The sequence below is a fragment of the Lucilia sericata genome, unplaced genomic scaffold (assembly GCF_015586225.1).
Source record: "Lucilia sericata isolate MDLA Ls3-8-SP2 unplaced genomic scaffold, ASM1558622v1 Contig002670F_arrow, whole genome shotgun sequence".
Lineage (NCBI taxonomy): Eukaryota > Metazoa > Arthropoda > Insecta > Diptera > Calliphoridae > Lucilia > Lucilia sericata.
Window position 1 is genome coordinate 26,709 of NW_023996400.1, and position 21,559 is coordinate 48,267.

The following is a 21,559-nucleotide window of genomic DNA, read 5'->3' on the forward strand; positions in this document are numbered from 1 at the left end:
TACTCTTTAGTCGAAACTATGTAGTTAGTTAGTTAGTTAGTTAATTAGTTAGTTAGTTAGTTAGTTAGTTAGTTAGTTAGTTAGTTAGTTAGTTAGTTAGTTAGTTAGTTAGTTAGTTAGTAGTTAGTTAGTTAGTTAGGTTAGTTAGTTAGTTACTTAGTTAGTTAGTAGTTAGTTAGTTAGTTAGTAGTTAGTTAGTTAGTTAGTTAGTTAGTTAGTTAGTTAGTTAGTTAGTAGTTAGTTAGTTAGTTAGTTAGTTAGTTAGTTAGTTAGTTAGTTAGTTAGTTAGTTAGTTAGTTAGTTAGTAGTAGTTAGTTAGTAGTTAGTTAGTTAGTTAGTTAGTTAGTTAGTTAGTTAGTTAGTTAGTTAGTTAGTTAGTTAGTTAGTTAGTTAGTTAGTTAGTTAGTTAGTTAGTTAGTTAGTTAGTTAGTTAGTTAGTTAGTTAGTTAGTTTAGTTAGTTAGTTAGTTAGTTAGTTAGTTAGTTAGTTAGTTAGTTAGTTAGTTAGTTGTTAGTAGTAGTTAGTTAGTAGTTAGTTAGTTAGTTAGTTAGTAGTTAGTAGTTAGTTAGTTAGTTAGTAGTTAGTTAGTTAGTTAGTTAGTTAGTTAGTTAGTTAGTTAGTTAGTTAGTTAGTAGTAGTTAGTTAGTTAGTTAGTAGTTAGTTAGTTAGTTAGTTAGTTAGTTAGTTAGTTAGTTAGTTAGTTAGTTAGTTAGTTAGTTAGTTAGTTAGTTAGTTAGTTAGTTAGTTAGTTAGTTAGTTAGTTAGTAGTTAGTTAGTTAGTTAGTAGTTAGTTAGTCGTTAGTTAGTTAGTTAGTTAGTTAGTTAGTTAGTTAGTTAGTAGTTAGTTAGTTAGTTAGTTAGTTAGTTAGTTAGTTAGTTAGTTAGTTAGTTAGTTAGTTAGTTAGTTAGTTAGTTAGTTAGTTAGTTAGTTAGTTAGTTAGTTAGTTAGTTAGTTAGTTAGTAGTTAGTTAGTTAGTTAGTTAGTTAGTTAGTTAGTTAGTTAGTTAGTTAGTTAGTTAGTTAGTTAGTTAGTTAGTTAGTTAGTTAGTTAGTTAGTTAGTTAGTTAGTTAGTTAGTTAGTAGTTAGTTAGTTAGTTAGTTAGTTAGTTAGTTAGTTAGTTAGTTAGTTAGTTAGTTAGTTAGTTAGTTAGTTAGTTAGTTAGTTAGTTAGTTAGTTAGTTAGTTAGTTAGTAGTTAGTTAGTTAGTTAGTTAGTTAGTTAGTTAGTTAGTTAGTTAGTTAGTTAGTTAGTTAGTTAGTTAGTTAGTTAGTTAGTTAGTTAGTAGTTAGTTAGTTAGTTAGTTAGTTAGTTAGTTAGTTAGTTAGTTAGTAGTTAGTTAGTTAGTTAGTTAGTTAGTTAGTTAGTTAGTTAGTTAGTTAGTTAGTTAGTTAGTTAGTTAGTTAGTTAGTTAGTTAGTTAGTTAGTTAGTTAGTTAGTTAGTTAGTTAGTTAGTTAGTAGTTAGTAGTTAGTTAGTTAGTTAGTTAGTTAGTAGTTAGTTAGTTAGTTAGTTAGTTAGTTAGTTAGTTAGTTAGTTAGTTAGTTAGTTAGTTAGTTAGTTAGTTAGTTAGTTAGTTAGTTAGTTAGTTAGTTAGTTAGTTAGTTAGTTAGTTAGTTAGTTAGTTAGTTAGTTAGTTAGTTAGTTAGTTAGTAGTTAGTTAGTTAGTTAGTTAGTTAGTTAGTTAGTTAGTTAGTTAGTTAGTTAGTTAGTTAGTTAGTAGTTAGTTAGTTAGTTAGTTAGTTAGTTAGTTAGTTAGTTAGTTAGTTAGTTAGTTAGTTAGTTAGTTAGTTAGTTAGTAGTTAGTTAGTTAGTTAGTTAGTTAGTTAGTTAGTTAGTTAGTTAGTTAGTTAGTTAGTTAGTTAGTTAGTTAGTTAGTTAGTTAGTTAGTAGTTAGTTAGTTAGTTAGTTAGTTAGTTAGTTAGTTAGTTAGTAGTTAGTTAGTTAGTTAGTTAGTTAGTTAGTTAGTTAGTTAGTTAGTTAGTTAGTTAGTTAGTTAGTTAGTAGTTAGTTAGTTAGTTAGTTAGTTAGTTAGTTAGTTAGTTAGTTAGTTAGTAGTAGTTAGTTAGTTAGTTAGTAGTTAGTTAGTAGTTAGTTAGTTAGTTAGTTAGTTAGTTAGTTAGTTAGTTAGTTAGTTAGTTAGTTAGTTAGTTAGTTAGTTAGTTAGTTAGTTAGTTAGTAGTTAGTTAGTTAGTTAGTTAGTTAGTTAGTAGTTAGTTAGTTAGTTAGTTAGTTAGTTAGTTAGTTAGTTAGTTAGTTAGTTAGTTAGTTAGTTAGTTAGTTAGTTAGTTAGTTAGTTAGTTAGTTAGTTAGTTAGTTAGTTAGTTAGTTAGTTAGTTAGTTAGTAGTTAGTTAGTTAGTTAGTTAGTTAGTTAGTTAGTTAGTTAGTTAGTTAGTTAGTTAGTTAGTTAGTTAGTTAGTTAGTTAGTTAGTTAGTTAGTTAGTTAGTTAGTTAGTTAGTTAGTTAGTTAGTTAGTTAGTTAGTTAGTTAGTTAGTTAGTTAGTAGTTAGTTAGTTAGTTAGTTAGTTAGTTAGTTAGTTAGTTAGTTAGTTAGTTTAATTCAGTTCCTTCTAATTTAACACTTCATCAGACCATTGTGCTTATGTCCATACACACACTTCAGCAATTATTCACCTTACTTCTACCTCCTCTCTATATAAACTGTTGCAATTTACTTAAATCATGTTTTCTACTTTTTTCTCCTTTTCCAAAATCTTTTTAATTTACAGCTGCTGGCTGTCAGTATATGAACCAGTTGTATGGTGGCTAGTGGGACCCATTGCCGGCATGTCAATTGTTAATCTTTTGATACTCTTCGTCTCTGTTAAGGCTGCCTTTACGTTAAAAGATCATGTTTTAGGTTTTGGCAATTTGCGTACACTACTCTGGCTATCGGTTGTCTCCCTACCTCTAATGGGTGTTATGTGGGTATTGGCCGTATTGGCAGCATCGGAAAGTTCACAACTCTTGAGTATGTTACTGTCAGGAGTTGTAGTGTTGCATGCCATTTTCTGCCTGGTGGGCTATTGCATTATCAACAAAAGGGTTAGAGAAAATCTACAGAGAACATTTTTACGTTGTATGGGTAGAAAGGTGCCACTGTTGGACTCCTCCATGGTGGTGAGTAATAGTTCACATAATGTAAATGGCACCACAAGGCCGAATAACTTTCTCAATGCCAATGGCTATGATACACAACGACGAAACGTGGGTATAAGTGTGTCGAGCACTACATCAAGGAGTACGGCCAAGACTAGTTCCAGTCCTTATAGGTTAGTACAGGATTTGCTTTTTTTAAATTACACTTAAACTTAATAAATAATTAAAAGTATTTCCTCTCCCAGTGATGGTCAACTAAGGCAGACATCTACTTCTACCTCCAATTACAATTCGAACAGTGATGCACCTAGTTTCTTAAGAGGTTTTGATTCTTCTACAACCAGTGGACAGCATGAACGTAAATCTAGAAGACATAGAAAAGATTCGGATTCCGGTTCTGAAACAGATGGTAGGTCATTGGAATTGGCTTCTAGCCATTCTAGTGATGATGATGAGTCTAGAACAAATCGTTCTTCTACTACAGGCACGGGCACCAGCACTCACCGCAGTACAGCTGTAAGCATAACACCCTCTTTTCTACCCAATATCACTGAACATGTACAAGCTACCACACCGCCCGAGCTAAATGTGGTGCAAAGTCCTCAGCTGTTCCCAAGTGTAAATAAGCCAGTCTATGCTCCGCGTTGGTCTAGCCAATTGCCCGATGCCTATATGCAGCCTCCCGCCAATATGGGTAGATGGTCTCAGGAGACCGGTTCCGATAATGAGCACATACATCATGGACAAAAAATGACCATATCACCCAATCCTTTACCCAATCCCGATCTCACCGATACCTCTTACCTGCAACAGCATCACAATAAAATCAATATGACTCCTTCGATATTGGAAAATTTACAAAATGCCCGTCCCACGGACAGTTATGATGGCTTGGAAAGGGAAAGTTTATATGGACGCAGACCCGATAATTATGTGCAATATGAAGGCATCACATCGAATATTAGCAACTATAAACCTCCGAGCCACTATGGCAGTGAGCATGACTACAATGGCAGCAATAATGGCAATCAGAGTAATGGCAGCAATGGCTCTGGCAATGTGGCAAATGGCAATAATGGCTCCAATGGTGGTGGTACTCAGATAGTCAATCATATGCGCACCTTCCACAATGACAATGCCTATTTGAGTGATAGTATTTATGATAAACAGCGAACAATAGGTTCACCCTATATGTCCAAAGATCGTATAGCACCCGATATTTATGGCTCCAGGGAAAATCATTATAGTCTTAAAAAACAGCCACCCATTTATGCGGGAGATTCAGTGCATTCCGTACACTCACTGCTGCGCAATGATTATCAACAACAGCAGCGGCACTTGCAGCAGCACAACGATCATCATTCGGATCGCATGTCTGAGGGTTCCGATAAAAATGGTTATCATTTCCCCTATACAGCCGAAGAGGATCATTTGTCTTCGGCTCGCAAACTAAGTTTACAACACAATCCCTCACCTGCCCTCCATAGTTCTCAACAAATACTCAACGGTCATCAGCCGCATCATCATGGTCATCATGCGGGCGGCATGGTGAATGATATAAATAATCCCGGTCTTATGAATAGACACACCCTAAATGGTTCTTCACGTCATAGTTCGAGAGCCTCATCACCACCCTCGTCTAGTATAGTGGCACCAATGCAGCCGCTAGCGCCTTTGACAAGTATAACCGATACAGAGTGAGTATTAGATTCGAAGTTAAAGTTTTTAGTTTTATTAATTTTATATTTATTTCTTTTTTAATGTTTGTTATATTAAGCGGTGTTATTTTGTCATATTTATTCTAATTTTTACTTTTTGGTAGTGCAAATTTTTATTCTTAAACTCAAATACAAACATTCATTCATAACATTTACTTAATTTATTAAGAGACAATTTTTTTGGGAAATTTAATAAGATTTTAATATGGAAAAGCTATTGGATACTAGTTACACGAAAATATCAACTATTTGCTTACATTCCGTGATTTAAACAAATACTTGGTTCAAACAAACACACACACTTATAAACAAAACTGAATTTTCGTAAAAACAGGGCCTTATTCGACCTTTATCTGTTCAGCCTTTATTTTTATCTTTTTTGAAATTAGTAATGAGTTTCATACAAGAAATTTAAAAAAAAGTTTTTCACATTTATTTCCTACTATGTTACACACGGCGTATGATAAACAAATAACTTGTATTTAGTTTTATATCGCTTATACGCCACATATTGGCAGTCTTTAACATTGATGGACTTTTGTAAAAAGAGATCAAATTTAAAAGGTTAAATTGAAGAAAAATTAATATTTTTGAAAACTATTTCAAAATTTGCTGAATATTGACTACTCAATGAACTTTTCTATTGACTGTTTATATTGAAAAGCTTATTGACAAGTACGTTAATTATTGGTTTCCCTTGCTAGTCTATTTACTAGACTATTGACGTGTCTACTGACTAGTCTATTGACTATTGCACTGACTGGTCTATTGAGTAGTCAGTTGACTAGTCTATTGACTGGTCTATTTAGCAGTCAATTGGTCTATTGACTAATCTGTTTACTATTTTATGAACTAGGCTATTGACTATACTATTGTCTAGCCTATTGACTAATTTATCGACTGGTCTATTGATTATTCTATTGTCTAGCCTACTGAGAAGTTTAATCACTAGTATATTAACTACTCTATTGACTGATCTATTACCTAGTCTATTGACAAGTCTGTTGACTAGTATATTGATTGGTCTATTAACTATTCTATTGACTAGTCTATTGACTAGTGTACTGACTAGTCTATTGGCTAGTTTACTGACTAGTCTATTGACTAGTCCATTGAATATTCTATCGACTAGTATATTTACTGGTCCATTGACTAGTCTATTGACTAGTCTATTGACTAGTCTATTGAATAGTCTATTGAATAGTCTATTGACTAGTCTATTGACTAGTCTATTGACTGGTCTATAGACTAATATATTGTCTAGTCTATTGACTGGTCTATTGACTAGTATATTGACTAATCTATTGACTGGTCTATAGACTAGTATATTGACTAGTCTATTGACTGGTCTATTGACTAGTATATTGACTAATCTACTGATTAGTCTATTGACTAGTCCTTTGATAGTCCATTGAATATTCTATTGACTGTTTTATTGACTGGTCTATTGACTAGTCTATTGACTGGTCCATTGAATATTCTATTGACTGTTTTATTGATTGGTCTATTGACTGGTCTATTCACTGGTCTATTGACTAGTCTATTGAGTAGTCTATTGACTGGTCTATTGACTAGTATATTGACTAGTCCATTGAATAATATATTGACTAATCTACTGATTAGTCTATTGACCATTTTATTGACTGGTCTATTGACTAGTCTATTGACTAGTCTATTGACTAGTCTATTGACTAGTCTATTGACTAGTCTATTGACTAGTCTATTGACTAGTCTATTGACTAGTCTACTGACTGGTCTATTGGCTAGTCTATTGACTAGTCTATTGGCTAGTCTACTGACTAGTCTATTGATTAGTCTACTGATCAGTCTATTGAATAATCTACTGTTTAGTCTATTGAATAGTCTATTTACTGGTCAATTGATTATTATATTAACTAATCTACTGATTAGTCTATTCACTGGTCTATTGATTAGCCTATTGACTAGTCTCTGGAGTAGTCCGTTGACTAGACTATTGCAAGTTTAGCAAGTTTACTGACTAGCATATTAACTAGTCTATTAATTGGTCTATTGACTTGTCCATTAAATATTCTATTGATTAGTCTATTGAGTAATCTATTGACTTATCTATTGACTGGTCTATTAACTAGCCAATTTACTGATGTATTGACTAATCTATTTGATACTAATATTGCTTCAAAATGTCCCCACATCCGCCATTCAAAATCAAGCTAACATATAGATAATTTAGCCTAGACATTATTCCATTAAAATTGTATTTAAGTGCTTTCTATAACATATACGGCACAATCAAGAATTAAGCTCTTTACTAGTTTTAAGTTTCCAAAAATTTAATTTAAAAACTTTTCTCAATATCATAACAAAAGTTTGCAAATTGTTTAATATTTTTATTAACTCTATTATTCCTAAATTTAACATATTAAAATCTTTCTAAAAAAACATTTTCTCTTAATAAAAACAAAAACTTTTGGTGTCTATTTAAAAAAAGACTGGCTTTTAATGGTTTAGCATATATTTTAGTGGTACGGCTTAATGAAACAAATTATATTTCTTTTTGTTTTTATTCACTTTAGTTTATATTTATCTACAAAAAAAAAAACTTAATCTCTTAACGAAACAAAATATATTTAAACTTTTTTCTATTTTTTTTTTTCCTCCACTCTCACCTAACTATCCATACTACTCTACATACATTGTTTTGGTTTGATTATGGAAAACTATAAAAAAACACACACTCAAAAATAAAAATAAAAAAATCCTTTCATCAACAATCCACAAAAAAAAAACTACCATCCTGATTTCCACGCCATTAAACTATAAACATTACCAACACCCACAAACAAATATATAAAAAACACACGTCCACTCCAACTACCAACAACAACAATAACTGCTATTGTATGTTTTGGTCATTGTTGTTTTCTGTTTTTCCTTTTTAACATTTCCTTTGCTTTATACTATTTTTTATTGTTTGGGTTTTTTTCATTTCTTTGTTTTTTTGTTTCAACATTAACAGTTCTTGGTCTTGGGAACGCTTAAAGAAAATCTAATCATAAACTTTGTTTCGTTTATATTTTCTTTTCTTCCGTTTTTTTCTTCTAACACGTTTTGCTGTGTATGTGTGTGCGTGTGAACATAAAAACTATAAAAATAAAATTTATGTTTTATTTCCTTTGCTTTATTTTGCTTCATTTTAATTTACTCACAACACACGCACACTTGCACACCAAAAAAAAAAAACAACAACAAAAATAATAAAAATAAACCAACATGCTCAAACAATAAAATCTGCTAATACAATTAAAATAACTACATAAATACACAAACACATATGCTTTTAACAACAACAACAACAATGAAACAAAACAAACAAATCACTACAACAACAATTTAACAAACATATTGCATTAACCTAACGGATATTGAAAAAAATGGCTTCTTAACAACAACATCATCTTAAACAACAACAAAACAATTATTGTAATCATCTACTCACTAATACCTTTACAACTTTAATTCTTAAAACCAAAAAACAACAATAAAAATGCTGCTCAATCTTACCCTCTCTCTCTCTAACTTGGTTTAAAATTAAACAAATCTTCCCCTCTAACTGTTTCGTCTTATACTCTGGGTGTCCTGTTGGAATCTTTAACTCTTTCCTTACTCTTTCTCTTTCTCTTTCTCTCTCGTAAAAACAAATTTAACACAACTGCAGATCAGAGGTAAACTACTACATATTCATTTAAACCTTTTAGTTTTTTTAGTTAATTTAATTAAATTATGTAAAGATATGTAATTTATTTATGTATATATGTTTGTATTATTATTTAACTTTAACTATTTACTTGTTGTTATTGTTTTAGTTAGTAATTATTTGTAATTTGTTTTTCTATGGTTTAACGTCATTAAATTTTTAATACCATCACCAAAAACGGTAAAAGATATTGGTTTGTTACTTCGTTTGATACAGATCGCAATAAGGGTGGTAGATTTCCACTAGTATTTAGTTATGTATATGAAATTCTGAGAGTCAACGTCAACGACTAGACTATAGACTAGACTGACTAGGATCTAGACTAGACTATAGACGAGATACTAGACTAGGCCTATACGAGAGACTACTAGACTAGACTATAGGACTAGACTATAGACTAGACTATAGACTAGACTATAGACTAGACTATAGAACTAGACTATAGACTAGACTATAGACTTGACTATAGACTAGACTATAGACTAGACTATAGACTGGACTATAGACTAGACTATAGACTAGACTATAGACTAGACTATAGACTGGACTATAGACTAGACTATGACTAGAATATAGACTAGACTATAGACTAGACTATAGACTAGACTATAGACTAGACTATAGACTAGACTATAGACTAGACTATAGACTAGACTATAGACTAGACTATAGACTTGACTATAGACTAGACTATAGACTAGACTATAGACTGGACTATAGACTAGACTATAGACTAGACTATAGACTAGACTATAGACTAGACTATAGACTAGATTATAGACTAGACTATAGACTAGACTATCGACTAGACTATAGACTAGACTATAGGACTAGACTATAGACTAGACTATAGACTAGACTATAGACTAGACTATAGACTAGGACTATAGACTAGACTATAGACTAGACTATAGACTAGACTATAGACTAGACTATAGACTAGACTATAGACTAGACTATAGACTAGACTATAGACTAGACTATAGACTAGACTATAGACTAGACTATAGACTAACTAGATCTAGACTAGATATAGACTAGACTATAGACTAGACTATAGACTAGACTATAGACTAGACTATAGACTAGACTATAGACTAGACTATAGACTAGACTAAGACTAGCTATAGACTAGACTATAGACTAGACTATAGACTAGACTATAGACTAGACTATAGACTAGACTAGAGACTAGACTATAGACTAGACTATAGACTAGACTATAGACTAGACCTATAGACTAGACTATAGACTAGACTATAGACTAGACTATAGACTAGACTATAGACTAGACTATAGACTAGGACTATAGACTAGACTATAGACTAGACTATAGACTAGACTATAGACTAGACTATAGACTAGACTATAGACTAGACTATAGACTAGACTATAGACTAGACATATGACTAGACTATAGACTAGACTATAGACTAGACTAAAGACTAGACTATAGACTGGACTTTGTGACGATGAATCAGTCACAAGAACTATCGAAATTTGGTGGTGGTTATATATGAATCGGCATGGTCGAATATAATACTCTCTTACTAGTTGTTGATTTTATTTAATATTATTTACCAAGTAAATTGATATTTTTTGTACATATTGATTATTATATTTACTTATTTCATTAGTAGAAAATTACCATTTACTTTAAGAATGTCTTAAAGTATTTTTTTTTTTTTTTTAATTGTTTAACATTTTCCCTATATAAAAAGTTTTATATTCAAAAATTTCATGATTTGTTTGAATAGTAATTCTTATATAGAAAAATAACTTTAAATCCTTCAAAGTTTTACTCTTGAAACTATATTTTTTGAATAAAGTTACTTTAACTGTAACTGAGATTTACGGATAAACTCGCATACATACATATGTATGTATATGTTTTTCCTATTAATTTTTATTTATGTAAATACAAATATGTATTGTACCTTTGTTTTATTTTTCTTTTCCATTTACACTTAATTAAAACTAACAGATAAATTTTCCATGTAAATAATACCTTGTAAATGTTGATGTGGATATACATACATACGTTTCCATTTTGTCCAAATAAACACTTACACACCTGTAAATAAAACTGAATTTCCATAAAGGCAGAAGTTTAAAGGAATTTATTTATTTCAAAAAATTTATTAGGATTTTTAAGATTTTCATAAATAAATTTTTCAAATTTATTTACACAGTACGTATGATAAATATATAATTCGTATTTGGTTCAATATCACGTATACACCACCCCCATTACAAACAATCTATAATAAGGGAATTTAGTAAACAGAGAGAAAATCTTTCTTGATTTCTTGTACCATGTTATTTTAGCGATTAAACCACCCCCAATTCATAAATATTTATGCTACAAAATATCAACACTAAACTATCAATAACTTTATTAAGCGTTTATAAATACGGGAACAAACATTTAGTATTTTTTTTTTTTCAAATATGTTAAATGAATCTGTTTAAAAATTTAAACCAAAGAAATGTTGGCAATTATTTAAAATACTGTTAGACTGGGCGTATGATTAATATGTAATCCTTATTTAGTATAGTATTTAGAATAATATCACGTATACGCCATATATGATTCATACACATAATTTTGAAAATCTTATTAATTTTAAATGGTTGGATAGATTTTTATAAAATCTAGAGAAGAAGTGCTATTAAATTTAGATTTTCATATTTTATTCCTCTAGACATGCAGTTTAAAAACTAGTCTAGATTGGTCTGTGGACAATTTTTTTAATAAATATATTGACTTGACTATTTTCTACTCTATGGAGTTGTCTGTGGACTAGTTTGTTAGTTGCTTAGTCAATCGACTAGCATATGAACTTGTTTATGGACTAGTCTATTGAGTTGCCTCTGCTGACTATAGACTAGACTATACACTAGACTATAAACTAGATTATAGACTAGATTATAAACTAGACTATATAGTAGACTCTAGACTAGACTATATACTAGACTATGGACTAGACTATAGACTATAATAAAGACTATAGGCTAGACTATAGACTAGACTAAAGAATAGACTATTGCCTAGACTATAAACCAGACTATTGACTAGATTGGAGACTAGAGTATAGACTAGCCTATAGACTAGACTAGACTATACACAAGACTATAGACTAGACTATAGACTAGACCTATAGACTAGACTATAGACTAGACTATAGACTAGACTATAGACTAGACTATAGACTAGACTATAGACTAGACTATAGACTAGACTATAGACTAGACTATAGACTGACTATAGACTAGACTATAGACTAGACTATAGACTAGACTATAGACTAGACTATAGACTAGACTATAGACTAGACTATAGACTAGACTATAGACTAACTATAGAGACTATAGACTAGAACTATAGACTAGACTATAGACTAGACTATAGACTAACTATAGACTAGACTATAGACTAGACTATAGACTAGACTATAGACTAGACACTATAGACTAGACTATAGGACTAGACTATAGACTAGACTATAGACTAGACTATAGACTAGACTATAGACTAGACTATAGACTAGACTATAGACTAGACTATAGACTAGAACTATAGACTAGACTATAGACTAGACTATAGACTAGACTATAGACTAGACTATAGACTAGACTATAGACTAGACTATAGACTAGACTATAGACTAGACTATAGACTAGACTATAGACTAGGACTATAGACTAGACTATAGACTAGACTATAGACTAGACTATAGACTAGACTATAGACTAGACTATAGACTAGACTATAGACTAGACTATAGACTAGACTATAGACTAGACTATAGACTAGACTATAGACTAGACTATAGACTAGACTATAGGACTAGACTATAGACTAGACTATAGACTAGGACTATAGACTAGACTATAGACTAGACTATAGACTAGACTATAGACTAGACTATAGACTAGACTATAGACTAGACTATAGACTAGACTATAGACTAGACTATAGACTAGACTATAGACTAGACTATAGACTAGACTATAGACTAGACTATAGACTAGACTATAGACTAGACTATAGACTAGACTAGACTAGACTAATATAGACTAGACTATAGACTAGACTATAGACTAGACTATAGACTAGACTATAGACTAGACTATAGACTAGACTATAGACTAGACTATAGACTAGACTATAGACTGACTATAGACTAGACTATAGACTAGACTATAGACTAGACTATAGACTAGACTATAGACTAGACTATAGACTAGACTATAGACTAGACTATAGACTAGACTATAGACTAGACTATAGACTAGACTAGACTATAGACTAGACTATAGACTAGACTATAGACTAGACTATAGACTAGACTATAGACTAGACTATAGACTAGACTATAGACTAGACTATAGACTAGACTATAGACTAGGACTACTAGACTAGACTATAGACTAGACTATAGACTAGACTATAGACTAGACTATAGACTAGACTATAGACTAGACTATAGACTAAGACTATAGACTAGACTATAACTAGACTATAGACTAGACTATAGACTAGACTATAGACTAGACTATAGACTAGACTATAGACTAGACTATAGACTAGACTATAGACTAGACTATAGACTAGACTATAGACTAGACTATAGACTAGACTATAGACTAGACTATAGACTAGACTATAGACTAGACTATAGACTAGACTATAGACTAGACTATAGACTAGACTATAGACTAGACTATAGACTAGACTATAGACTAGACTATAGACTAGACTATAGACTAGATAGACTAGACTATAGACTAGACTATAGACCTAGACTATAGACTAGACTATAGACTAGACTAGACTAGACTATAGACTAGACTATAGACTAGACTATAGACTAGACTATAGACTAGACTATAGACTAGACTATAGACTAGACTATAGACTAGACTATAGACTAGACTATAGACTAGACTATAGACTAGACTATAGACTAGACTATAGACTAGACTATAGACTAGACTATAGACTAGACTATAGACTAGACTATAGACTAGACTATAGACTAGACTATAGACTAGACTATAGACTAGACTATAGACTAGACTATAGACTAGACTATAGACTAGACTATAGACTAGACTATAGACTAGACTATAGACTAGACTATAGACTAGACTATAGACTAGACTATAGACTAGACTATAGACTAGACTATAGACTAGACTATAGACTAGACTATAGACTAGATTATAGACTAGACTATAGACTAGATTATAGACTAGACTATAGACTAGACTATAGACTAGATTATAGACTAGACTATAGACTAGACTATAGACTAGATTATAGACTAGACTATAGACTAGACTATAGACTAGACTATAGACTAGACTATAGACTAGACTATAGACTATGTACTAGACTATATAAACAAGGTTTTTAAGACTTATTTTCATGCAAAATTTGTTCTATAAACCTTTGATAAATTGTTTCCCAAATAATTTTAAACTTAGTTTCCGTTTCCTTTTTGTTTTTTTTTAATTTAAAGCAATTTATTAGAATAGGTTTTCGAAAAAAATACAAAATAAATAAAAATTTAAAGTTAAACTATTTAAAGTTAAACTATTTAAAAATATGACAAATTCTGTATTTAATGCAAAAATATTTCGTTTTGTTTTTATAAATTTAACATACATTAACTAACATATAGAATTTCCCATATGTATTAAAACAAATATATTACAAATTCCAAGAAAAATAAAATAAATATAAAAAAATTCATTGCAATAAATTGTGGCATAAACAAACGCTTATCTATTAGTTTTCTGTTTTTTTATTATTTATATTTATTTTTTAGTTATTTTAGCAAACTTATAAGTTTTATAAAATATTAAAATAGATTTTTTTGATAAATTGTTATTTATTTTCTCAAATAAAACCACACAAAAATCAAACCAAAACTTAATATACTTATATATATAGGTAATAATTTAAACAAAAATAGAGTTTAAATTACATACACACACATATAGAAATTATAGCTAAACTATACAAAATATGCAATAAATTTAACAAAATATATAAAATTTTTTATAATAACAAAAAATACAACAACAAGAAAACTAATACAAATACTACATACATCCTACTTACAATGTACATTTTCACAGTTGGACATATTATGGCTACATCGTCAACGGCGTCTATATCCTTGGTCCTTAACAGTCTGGTAGTTTATCGTTATATTTCATATTTCATTCATATTACCAAAAAAAAATACCTGTATTAGCTAACACACACACACACTCACTCATACTATAATACTTTTATACACAATTTTTATCCTTATAAATATTTACATAGTTTGTTAAAAAGTATTCATAAATTTTATACACTGAGTAGCGATAGATAATAGGTGAACAATTGCTTAAATTTGTGCTTTTGTTATTTAAAATTTAGTTTAAACATAAATAGTTAAATAACATATCTTAGTTAAGTGCCTAAGGGCCAAAAACTAATTCTTAAGTTTTTACAAAATAACACAATTTTCAGAAATTAAGTATTATTTTGATCTATTAAAATGATCCATAGAATCAGTCTTAAATGTTTTAGTACTATTAATTACTAAAAAGCTTAAAGTTTCTATATAGATATTCCCTTTTTATGGAAAAAGTACTTTTTATATATTTATTTAAATATATTTTTTGTAATTTCATAAAGTTTCACAGAAAAATTTTGCGATTTGGAAAAATATAAGCAAAATGTACTAAATATGTACTAAAAACTAAATATGTACTAAATGGGTAAAAAGACCCTTTTAGATATATATTAATTTTAATCCGAATAATATTCTTCTTTTTAGAACAAAAAGTACTAGTTTATAGTCCATAGACTATATTCAACATTTCGATAAAGGTACTAACTAGTATTTACCCATATACCTAAACACTTATAAACCAAATTTCATTAGACTTAATTGACGAATTAATAACAGAGCGATCAGACTGCAAATGGATATACATATCTATGTTTATTAAGATTTCCTTAGAACTATATTTTTTTTACTCTTTAGTACCCAAAACTTCATATTTTAGTGTAAACCTTCTTTTGGATCCACCTTAATATCCATAAATAAATACTATATATATTCATAAATCATATAAAATCAAATATTATATAGTATGTATATGCAAACCTATAGTTTATAAAAATATGAATATTATTAATAATATCCTTTAAAGACTAACCCCCTTATTCATAAACACAATTTTATTTTATCAACGATTTATAAATCAAATTTCGTATGAAAATTTTGTTTTATAAACCTTTTATAAAATAAAATGTTGTTTATGAATAAGTGGGTTAAAGTAGATTTTTAAAGTAAAACAGATTTATCTGTATAGAAATTATATATTTAAATTTATCCCATAATTTTCTCATATTTAAATTTATATTAAAGTTTTCATTTGTCATATCAAAAAATATACATATATAGAGATTCTGAAGACGTAAATTATTCACTGAAATTTCCAGCAAATCCATCAAGTACATAAACTATTGCAGAGACTAGTCAATAGATCAGTCCATATATTAGATATTAAACATTCCATAGACTTATTCACATACTAGGTAAAATACTAGTCCATAAACTAGTTTAAATACTAGTAAATATATTAGTCCATAGACTATTCCTTAGACCAGTCAATAGACTGGTCTTTATACTAGTCTATAGACTAGCCCATACCCTAGTCAATAGACTGGTCCATACACTAGTGCATAGACTATTCAATAAACAGCCCATTGATCTGTCCATAGACTAGCTCATAGACTAACACTTAGGCTAGTCCATCGACTAGTCAATAGCCTAGTTCATAGACTATTCAATAGATAGTCTATAGATTAGCCCGTAGACTAGCCCATACACTAGTCAATAGACTAGTTCATAGATTAGCCCATTGACTACTCCATAGACTAGGCCATACACTAGTCATAAGACTAGTCCATTCATTAGTCAATAGACTAGTCCATACACTAGTCAATAAACTAGTCAATAGATTAGTATATAGACTAGTTCGTTGGCTAGTCAATAGACTAGTTCATAGATAGTCCACAGATTAGTCAGTAGACTAGTCCATATACTTGTCAATATAGTCCATAGACTAGCCCATACACTAGTCAATAGACTAGTTCATAGACTAGCTCATTCACTAGTCAATAGACTAGTCCATAGACAAGTCAATAGACTAGTTCAAAGACTATTCAATAAATAATCTCTATATTAGTCAATATAGTCCATATACTAGTTCGTTGGCTAGTCAATAGACTAGTCAATAAGCTAGTCCATAAATTAGCCCATACACTAGTCAATAGACTAGTACATACACTAGTCAATAGATTAGTTCATACACTAGTCAAAAGACTAGTATATAGCCTAGTCATTAGAATAGTTCATATAGAATTATACTATATAATAGTCCATTGATTAGTCAATATAGTCCATAGGCTAGTTCATAGACTAGTAAATAAATTAGTCCATCGATTAGTCCATACACTAGTCAATAGACTAGTCCATACACTAGTCAATAGAATAGTCCATACACTAGTCAATACGCTAGTCCATAGACTATTCAATAGATAATCCATAGATTAGGCAATAGACTAATACAATAGTCAATAGACTAGTCTATGATCTAGTGTATAGTCTTAATTAATATATGAATAAGTATATTGACTATTTTCTCTAATATATAAACCAATATATTGACTAGTCTATGGACTATCTATGAACTAGTCTATTGACTAGTCTATGGACTTGTTTAGTAACTAGTCTACAAACTAGTCAATAGACTAGTCCATAGACTAATCATTATACTAGTCAATAGACTAGTTCATAGAATAGTCAATGGACTAGTCCATAGACTAGTCAATAGACTTGTTCATATACTAGTCCATACACTAGAAAATAGACTAGTCCTTAGACTAGTTAATAAACAAGTCCATAGTCTAGTTCATAGACTATTCCATAGATAGTCCATAGTCAATAAATTAGTCAATAGTTTAGTAAATCTAATTCGTTACTATTTCCATTTAAAAAAGAAAAAGTACTCTTTTTAAAAAAATTTAATTCTAGAATGAACCGGAATCGATTATGTTAACAAAACCTCTATAGATTTTTCAAAACCCTGCTACTACTAACTAGCTATTTTATTGACCTCGTTGTGATTCCCAAATACTTTTAAAGGACTTTCTAAAGAACATTTCTTTATCACAAACTAATTTTGAATAAAAGCATTATAAAGCATTAGATTGTGTGCAAGCGGAACCACTTATGATTCTTCAACAATAATACAACAACCATATTATAACTAATGAAGTAGCCAATACTCTATGGAAAATTGTTGTCATTATAAAATTTATTGAAATTAGCTTATTGTCCCTGATGTTTTTCATGAATTTTTATAAAAAGATAACTTTCGAAATATATATTTAAGGCTGTAAGAAAGACATTCGATTAATTTTAACACCTTTTTTGGAACACATTTATTTCATCTACATAAAATTAACACATAATTTAAAAATTAAATAAAATGCACGAATTTATAGTAATTAATAGTTTTTAGCCATTAATTATTTTTAATTTTAATCTATTTAATAAATACTATTTAGTAGTGGCTAACACAAACAAACAAAATTATTTAAATAGCATTTTATATAATTATAAAGTAAATATTTATTTAAACACATATTTTATGAAATATAATACCATAGTTAAGTTGTTAAATAATTACTAATAATTTTAAAAATTTTTATTTTATTTCTCTCTCTTTAATGCCCCGCCCCCTTGTAGGAGGAATATTGATGATGATGAAACCACCGTGTGAAAAATTAATAATAATGTTATGAAAATAAAGACATAAATCTATACAACTATTTATGTTTTAACACATAATGTATCCTGTAAACAACAATAATATGTAATAAAAATGGTAATAACGGAATTTTAATAGACAACCAAGCAACCAACCCAAAACCTATAAAAAACCACTTTGAACAGATTTCAAAAAAAAAAAATCCTATTAAAATGTTTTTCCATCAAACAAAGAAAAAAAATCTTCTATTTAAAAAAAAACACGCGCCATATTGTATGTATGTAAGTTAAACAAAATGATATTTGGTAAAAAAATATATATTTAAATAATTTAACAAACAAAAAACTGTTATTTGTATAAAAAATTGAAATAAAAAACAACAATACAAAACCAGGCAAATAATACAGAAAATAGAAAAAATATAAATATTGATGTAAAAATAATACAGAGTATATTTAACAAATATTTATATTTATAAATAAAATTACTTATGAGGGATTCAAAAAAAAAAAAAAAGAAATCAAATAAAACATATAAATAGCATTTGCTGCAACAGATTTAATGAAAGAGAATAATTTAAAGCGAAAAAAAAATATATTAAAAAAATATTTATTAACAAATCATGTGAAAAACACACATAAAAACAACAAAAACAACAAATAGACATTCAAGACAAATAAATAATTATTTATGCATAAAATCGTAAAATTAATATGAAACAAAAAAAAAAACTTTATATGTAGTTACAAGTAATTAGATAGAGATGTTTATTAAAGAAGAAAAAAAAATATATTAACAAATAAATAAATATATAATAAAATGTTGTTAAACAAATGTTTATAAACATATAGTGTTGCGAGAGAAATTGTAAGAGTGAGAAACGTTGAATCCATTAACATTAACCTTAAAGAATTATCTAAAAGCAGAGCTAAGCAAAGAGCTTTGTTAATGACTGTTCAGTGGACTGTAATACTAATTGATCTATTGACTAATCTGTGAACTATCCTATTGAATAATCCATGGAACGGTTTATGATCTAGTCTAATGATAAGTCTATGAACTAATACACTGACTAATATGTTGACTAGTCTATGAACTAGTCTATGAACTAGTGTACTGACTAGTCTATGAACTAGTGTACTGACTAGTCTATGAACTAGTGTACTGACTAGTCTATGAACTAGTCTACTGACAAGTCTATGAACTAGTCTACTTACTATTCTATGGACTAGTCTAGTGACTAGTGTATGAACTAGTCTACTGACTAGCCCATGAACTAGTCTACTGACAAGTCTATTAACTGGTCTACTGACTAGTCTATGAACTAGTCTACTGACTATTCTATGGAATGGTCTATTGACTATTCTATGGACTAGTCTATTGACTAGACATTTCGCTGGTCTATGAACAAGTCTTTAGACTAATCTACTGACTAGTCTATGTAATAGTCTACTGACTAGTCTACTGTCTAGTCTATTGGCTACTATTTTGACTAGTCTATAGATTAGTCTATTGTCTAGACAATATACTAGTCCATGGACTATGTAAAAGACTACTCCATAGAGTAGTCAATAGATTAGTCATTGCCGAGTTCATCGATTGTTGTCTACTAGTCTATGAACTAGTCTACTAACTAGTCTATGAACTATTCTATGGACTTGTCTACTGACTAGTCAATGCACTGGTCTATGAACAAGTCTTTAGACTAATCTACTGACTAGTCTATTGACTAGCCCTTTGACTAGTCTATAGATTAGTCAATATACTAGTCCATGGACTATTTAAAAGCCTATTCCATAGAGTAGTCAATAGATTAGTTCATTTCCGAGTTCATTGATTATGTCTACTAGTCTACTGACTAGTCTATGAACTAGTGTACTGACTAGTCTGTGAGCTAATCTACGGACTATTCTTTGGACTTGTCTATTGACAAGTCAATGCACTGGTCTATGAACAAGTCTTTAGACTAGTCTATGTAATAGTCTACTGACAAGTCTATTGACTAGTACTGTCTAGTCTATTGACTAGCCTATAGATTAGTGTACTAATTAGTCTATTGACCAGTATATGAACTAATCTATTGGCTTGACTACTAGTCTCTAGACTGATCTATTTACTAGACTATTGAATAGTCTACTGACTAGTCTATTGACTAGTCTTTGGAGTAGTCTACTGACTAGTCTATAAACTTATGTACTGACTAGTCTATGAACTAGTCTACTGACTATTTTAAGGACTAGTCAATGTACTAGTCTATGGATTAGACTGTTCTTTACTAGTCTATGGATTAGACTGTTCTTTACTAGTCTATGGTCTAGACTTTGGACTAATTTAATAACTGTCTACTGTCTAGCGTTTAGACTAATCTACTGATTAGTCTTTGAACTGATCTGTTGACTAGTCGTTGTACTACTCTACTAACTGGACTGACTAGTGTATAGTGTATTATTTTGACTAGTCTATTGACTATTCTTTTGACTAGTCTATAGATTAGTCTGCTAACTAGTCTGATGACTAGTTTATGAAACTAATCTATTGACTAGACTACTAATCTATGGACTAGTCTATGGACTACTTATAGACAAGTCTACTGCCTGGTTTTTTGGACTGATCTACTGACTAATCTATGGACAGATCTAGTCTATGGACTAGTAGGTAAACTACTCTACTGCCTACTGACTAATGTGTAGACTAATCAGCTGACTAGTCTATAGAATTGACTATTGACTAGTCTATGGACTTGACTATGGCTAGTATATTTACTTGTCAACTAACCTATTTTACTATTCTATGGTCTACTCCACACTATTGACCGATCTAAAGACTAGTCTATGGAGTAGTCTACGTACTAGACTATTGGATAGTCTATGGAATAGTCTAGTGACTAGTCTATGGATTGGTATTCAGACTGGTCTACTGAATAGTGTATTAACTGTTCTTTTGACTAGCCTATGAATTATTTTACTGGCTGGTCTATTGACCAGTCTATGGTATAATCAATGTAATATTCTTTGGGACTATGTCACAGTTCTATGAACAGTTATTGATTAGTCTATTGACTAAACTCTTGATTAATCTCTGAACTAGTATAATGACTGGTCTACTATGAAGTCTGTTTAGTAGTCTACATACTAGTTTATAGACTAGTCTGTTTACTATG

The 21,559-nt window shown here is 29.8% G+C and overlaps 1 protein-coding gene across 2 annotated transcripts in view; it reads left to right on the forward strand.

The window, feature by feature from the left end:
• LOC119614186 (protocadherin-like wing polarity protein stan) overlaps window positions 1-18,664 on the forward strand; it is a 44,642-nt gene extending 25,978 nt beyond the window's left edge. Inside the window, exons 4-6 of one of the 2 annotated variants that reach the window (XM_037970313.1) lie at window positions 2,727-3,269; window positions 3,327-4,793; window positions 18,378-18,664. In XM_037970313.1, coding sequence (XP_037826241.1) covers window positions 2,727-3,269; window positions 3,327-4,793; window positions 18,378-18,411 — 2,044 coding nt within the window. In that variant the 3' untranslated portion in view covers window positions 18,412-18,664. The remainder of the gene's footprint in view (window positions 1-2,726; window positions 3,270-3,326; window positions 4,794-18,377) is intronic. The other variant, XM_037970314.1, reaches the window with a different exon arrangement.
• The last annotated feature ends 2,895 nt before the right edge of the window (window positions 18,665-21,559 follow it).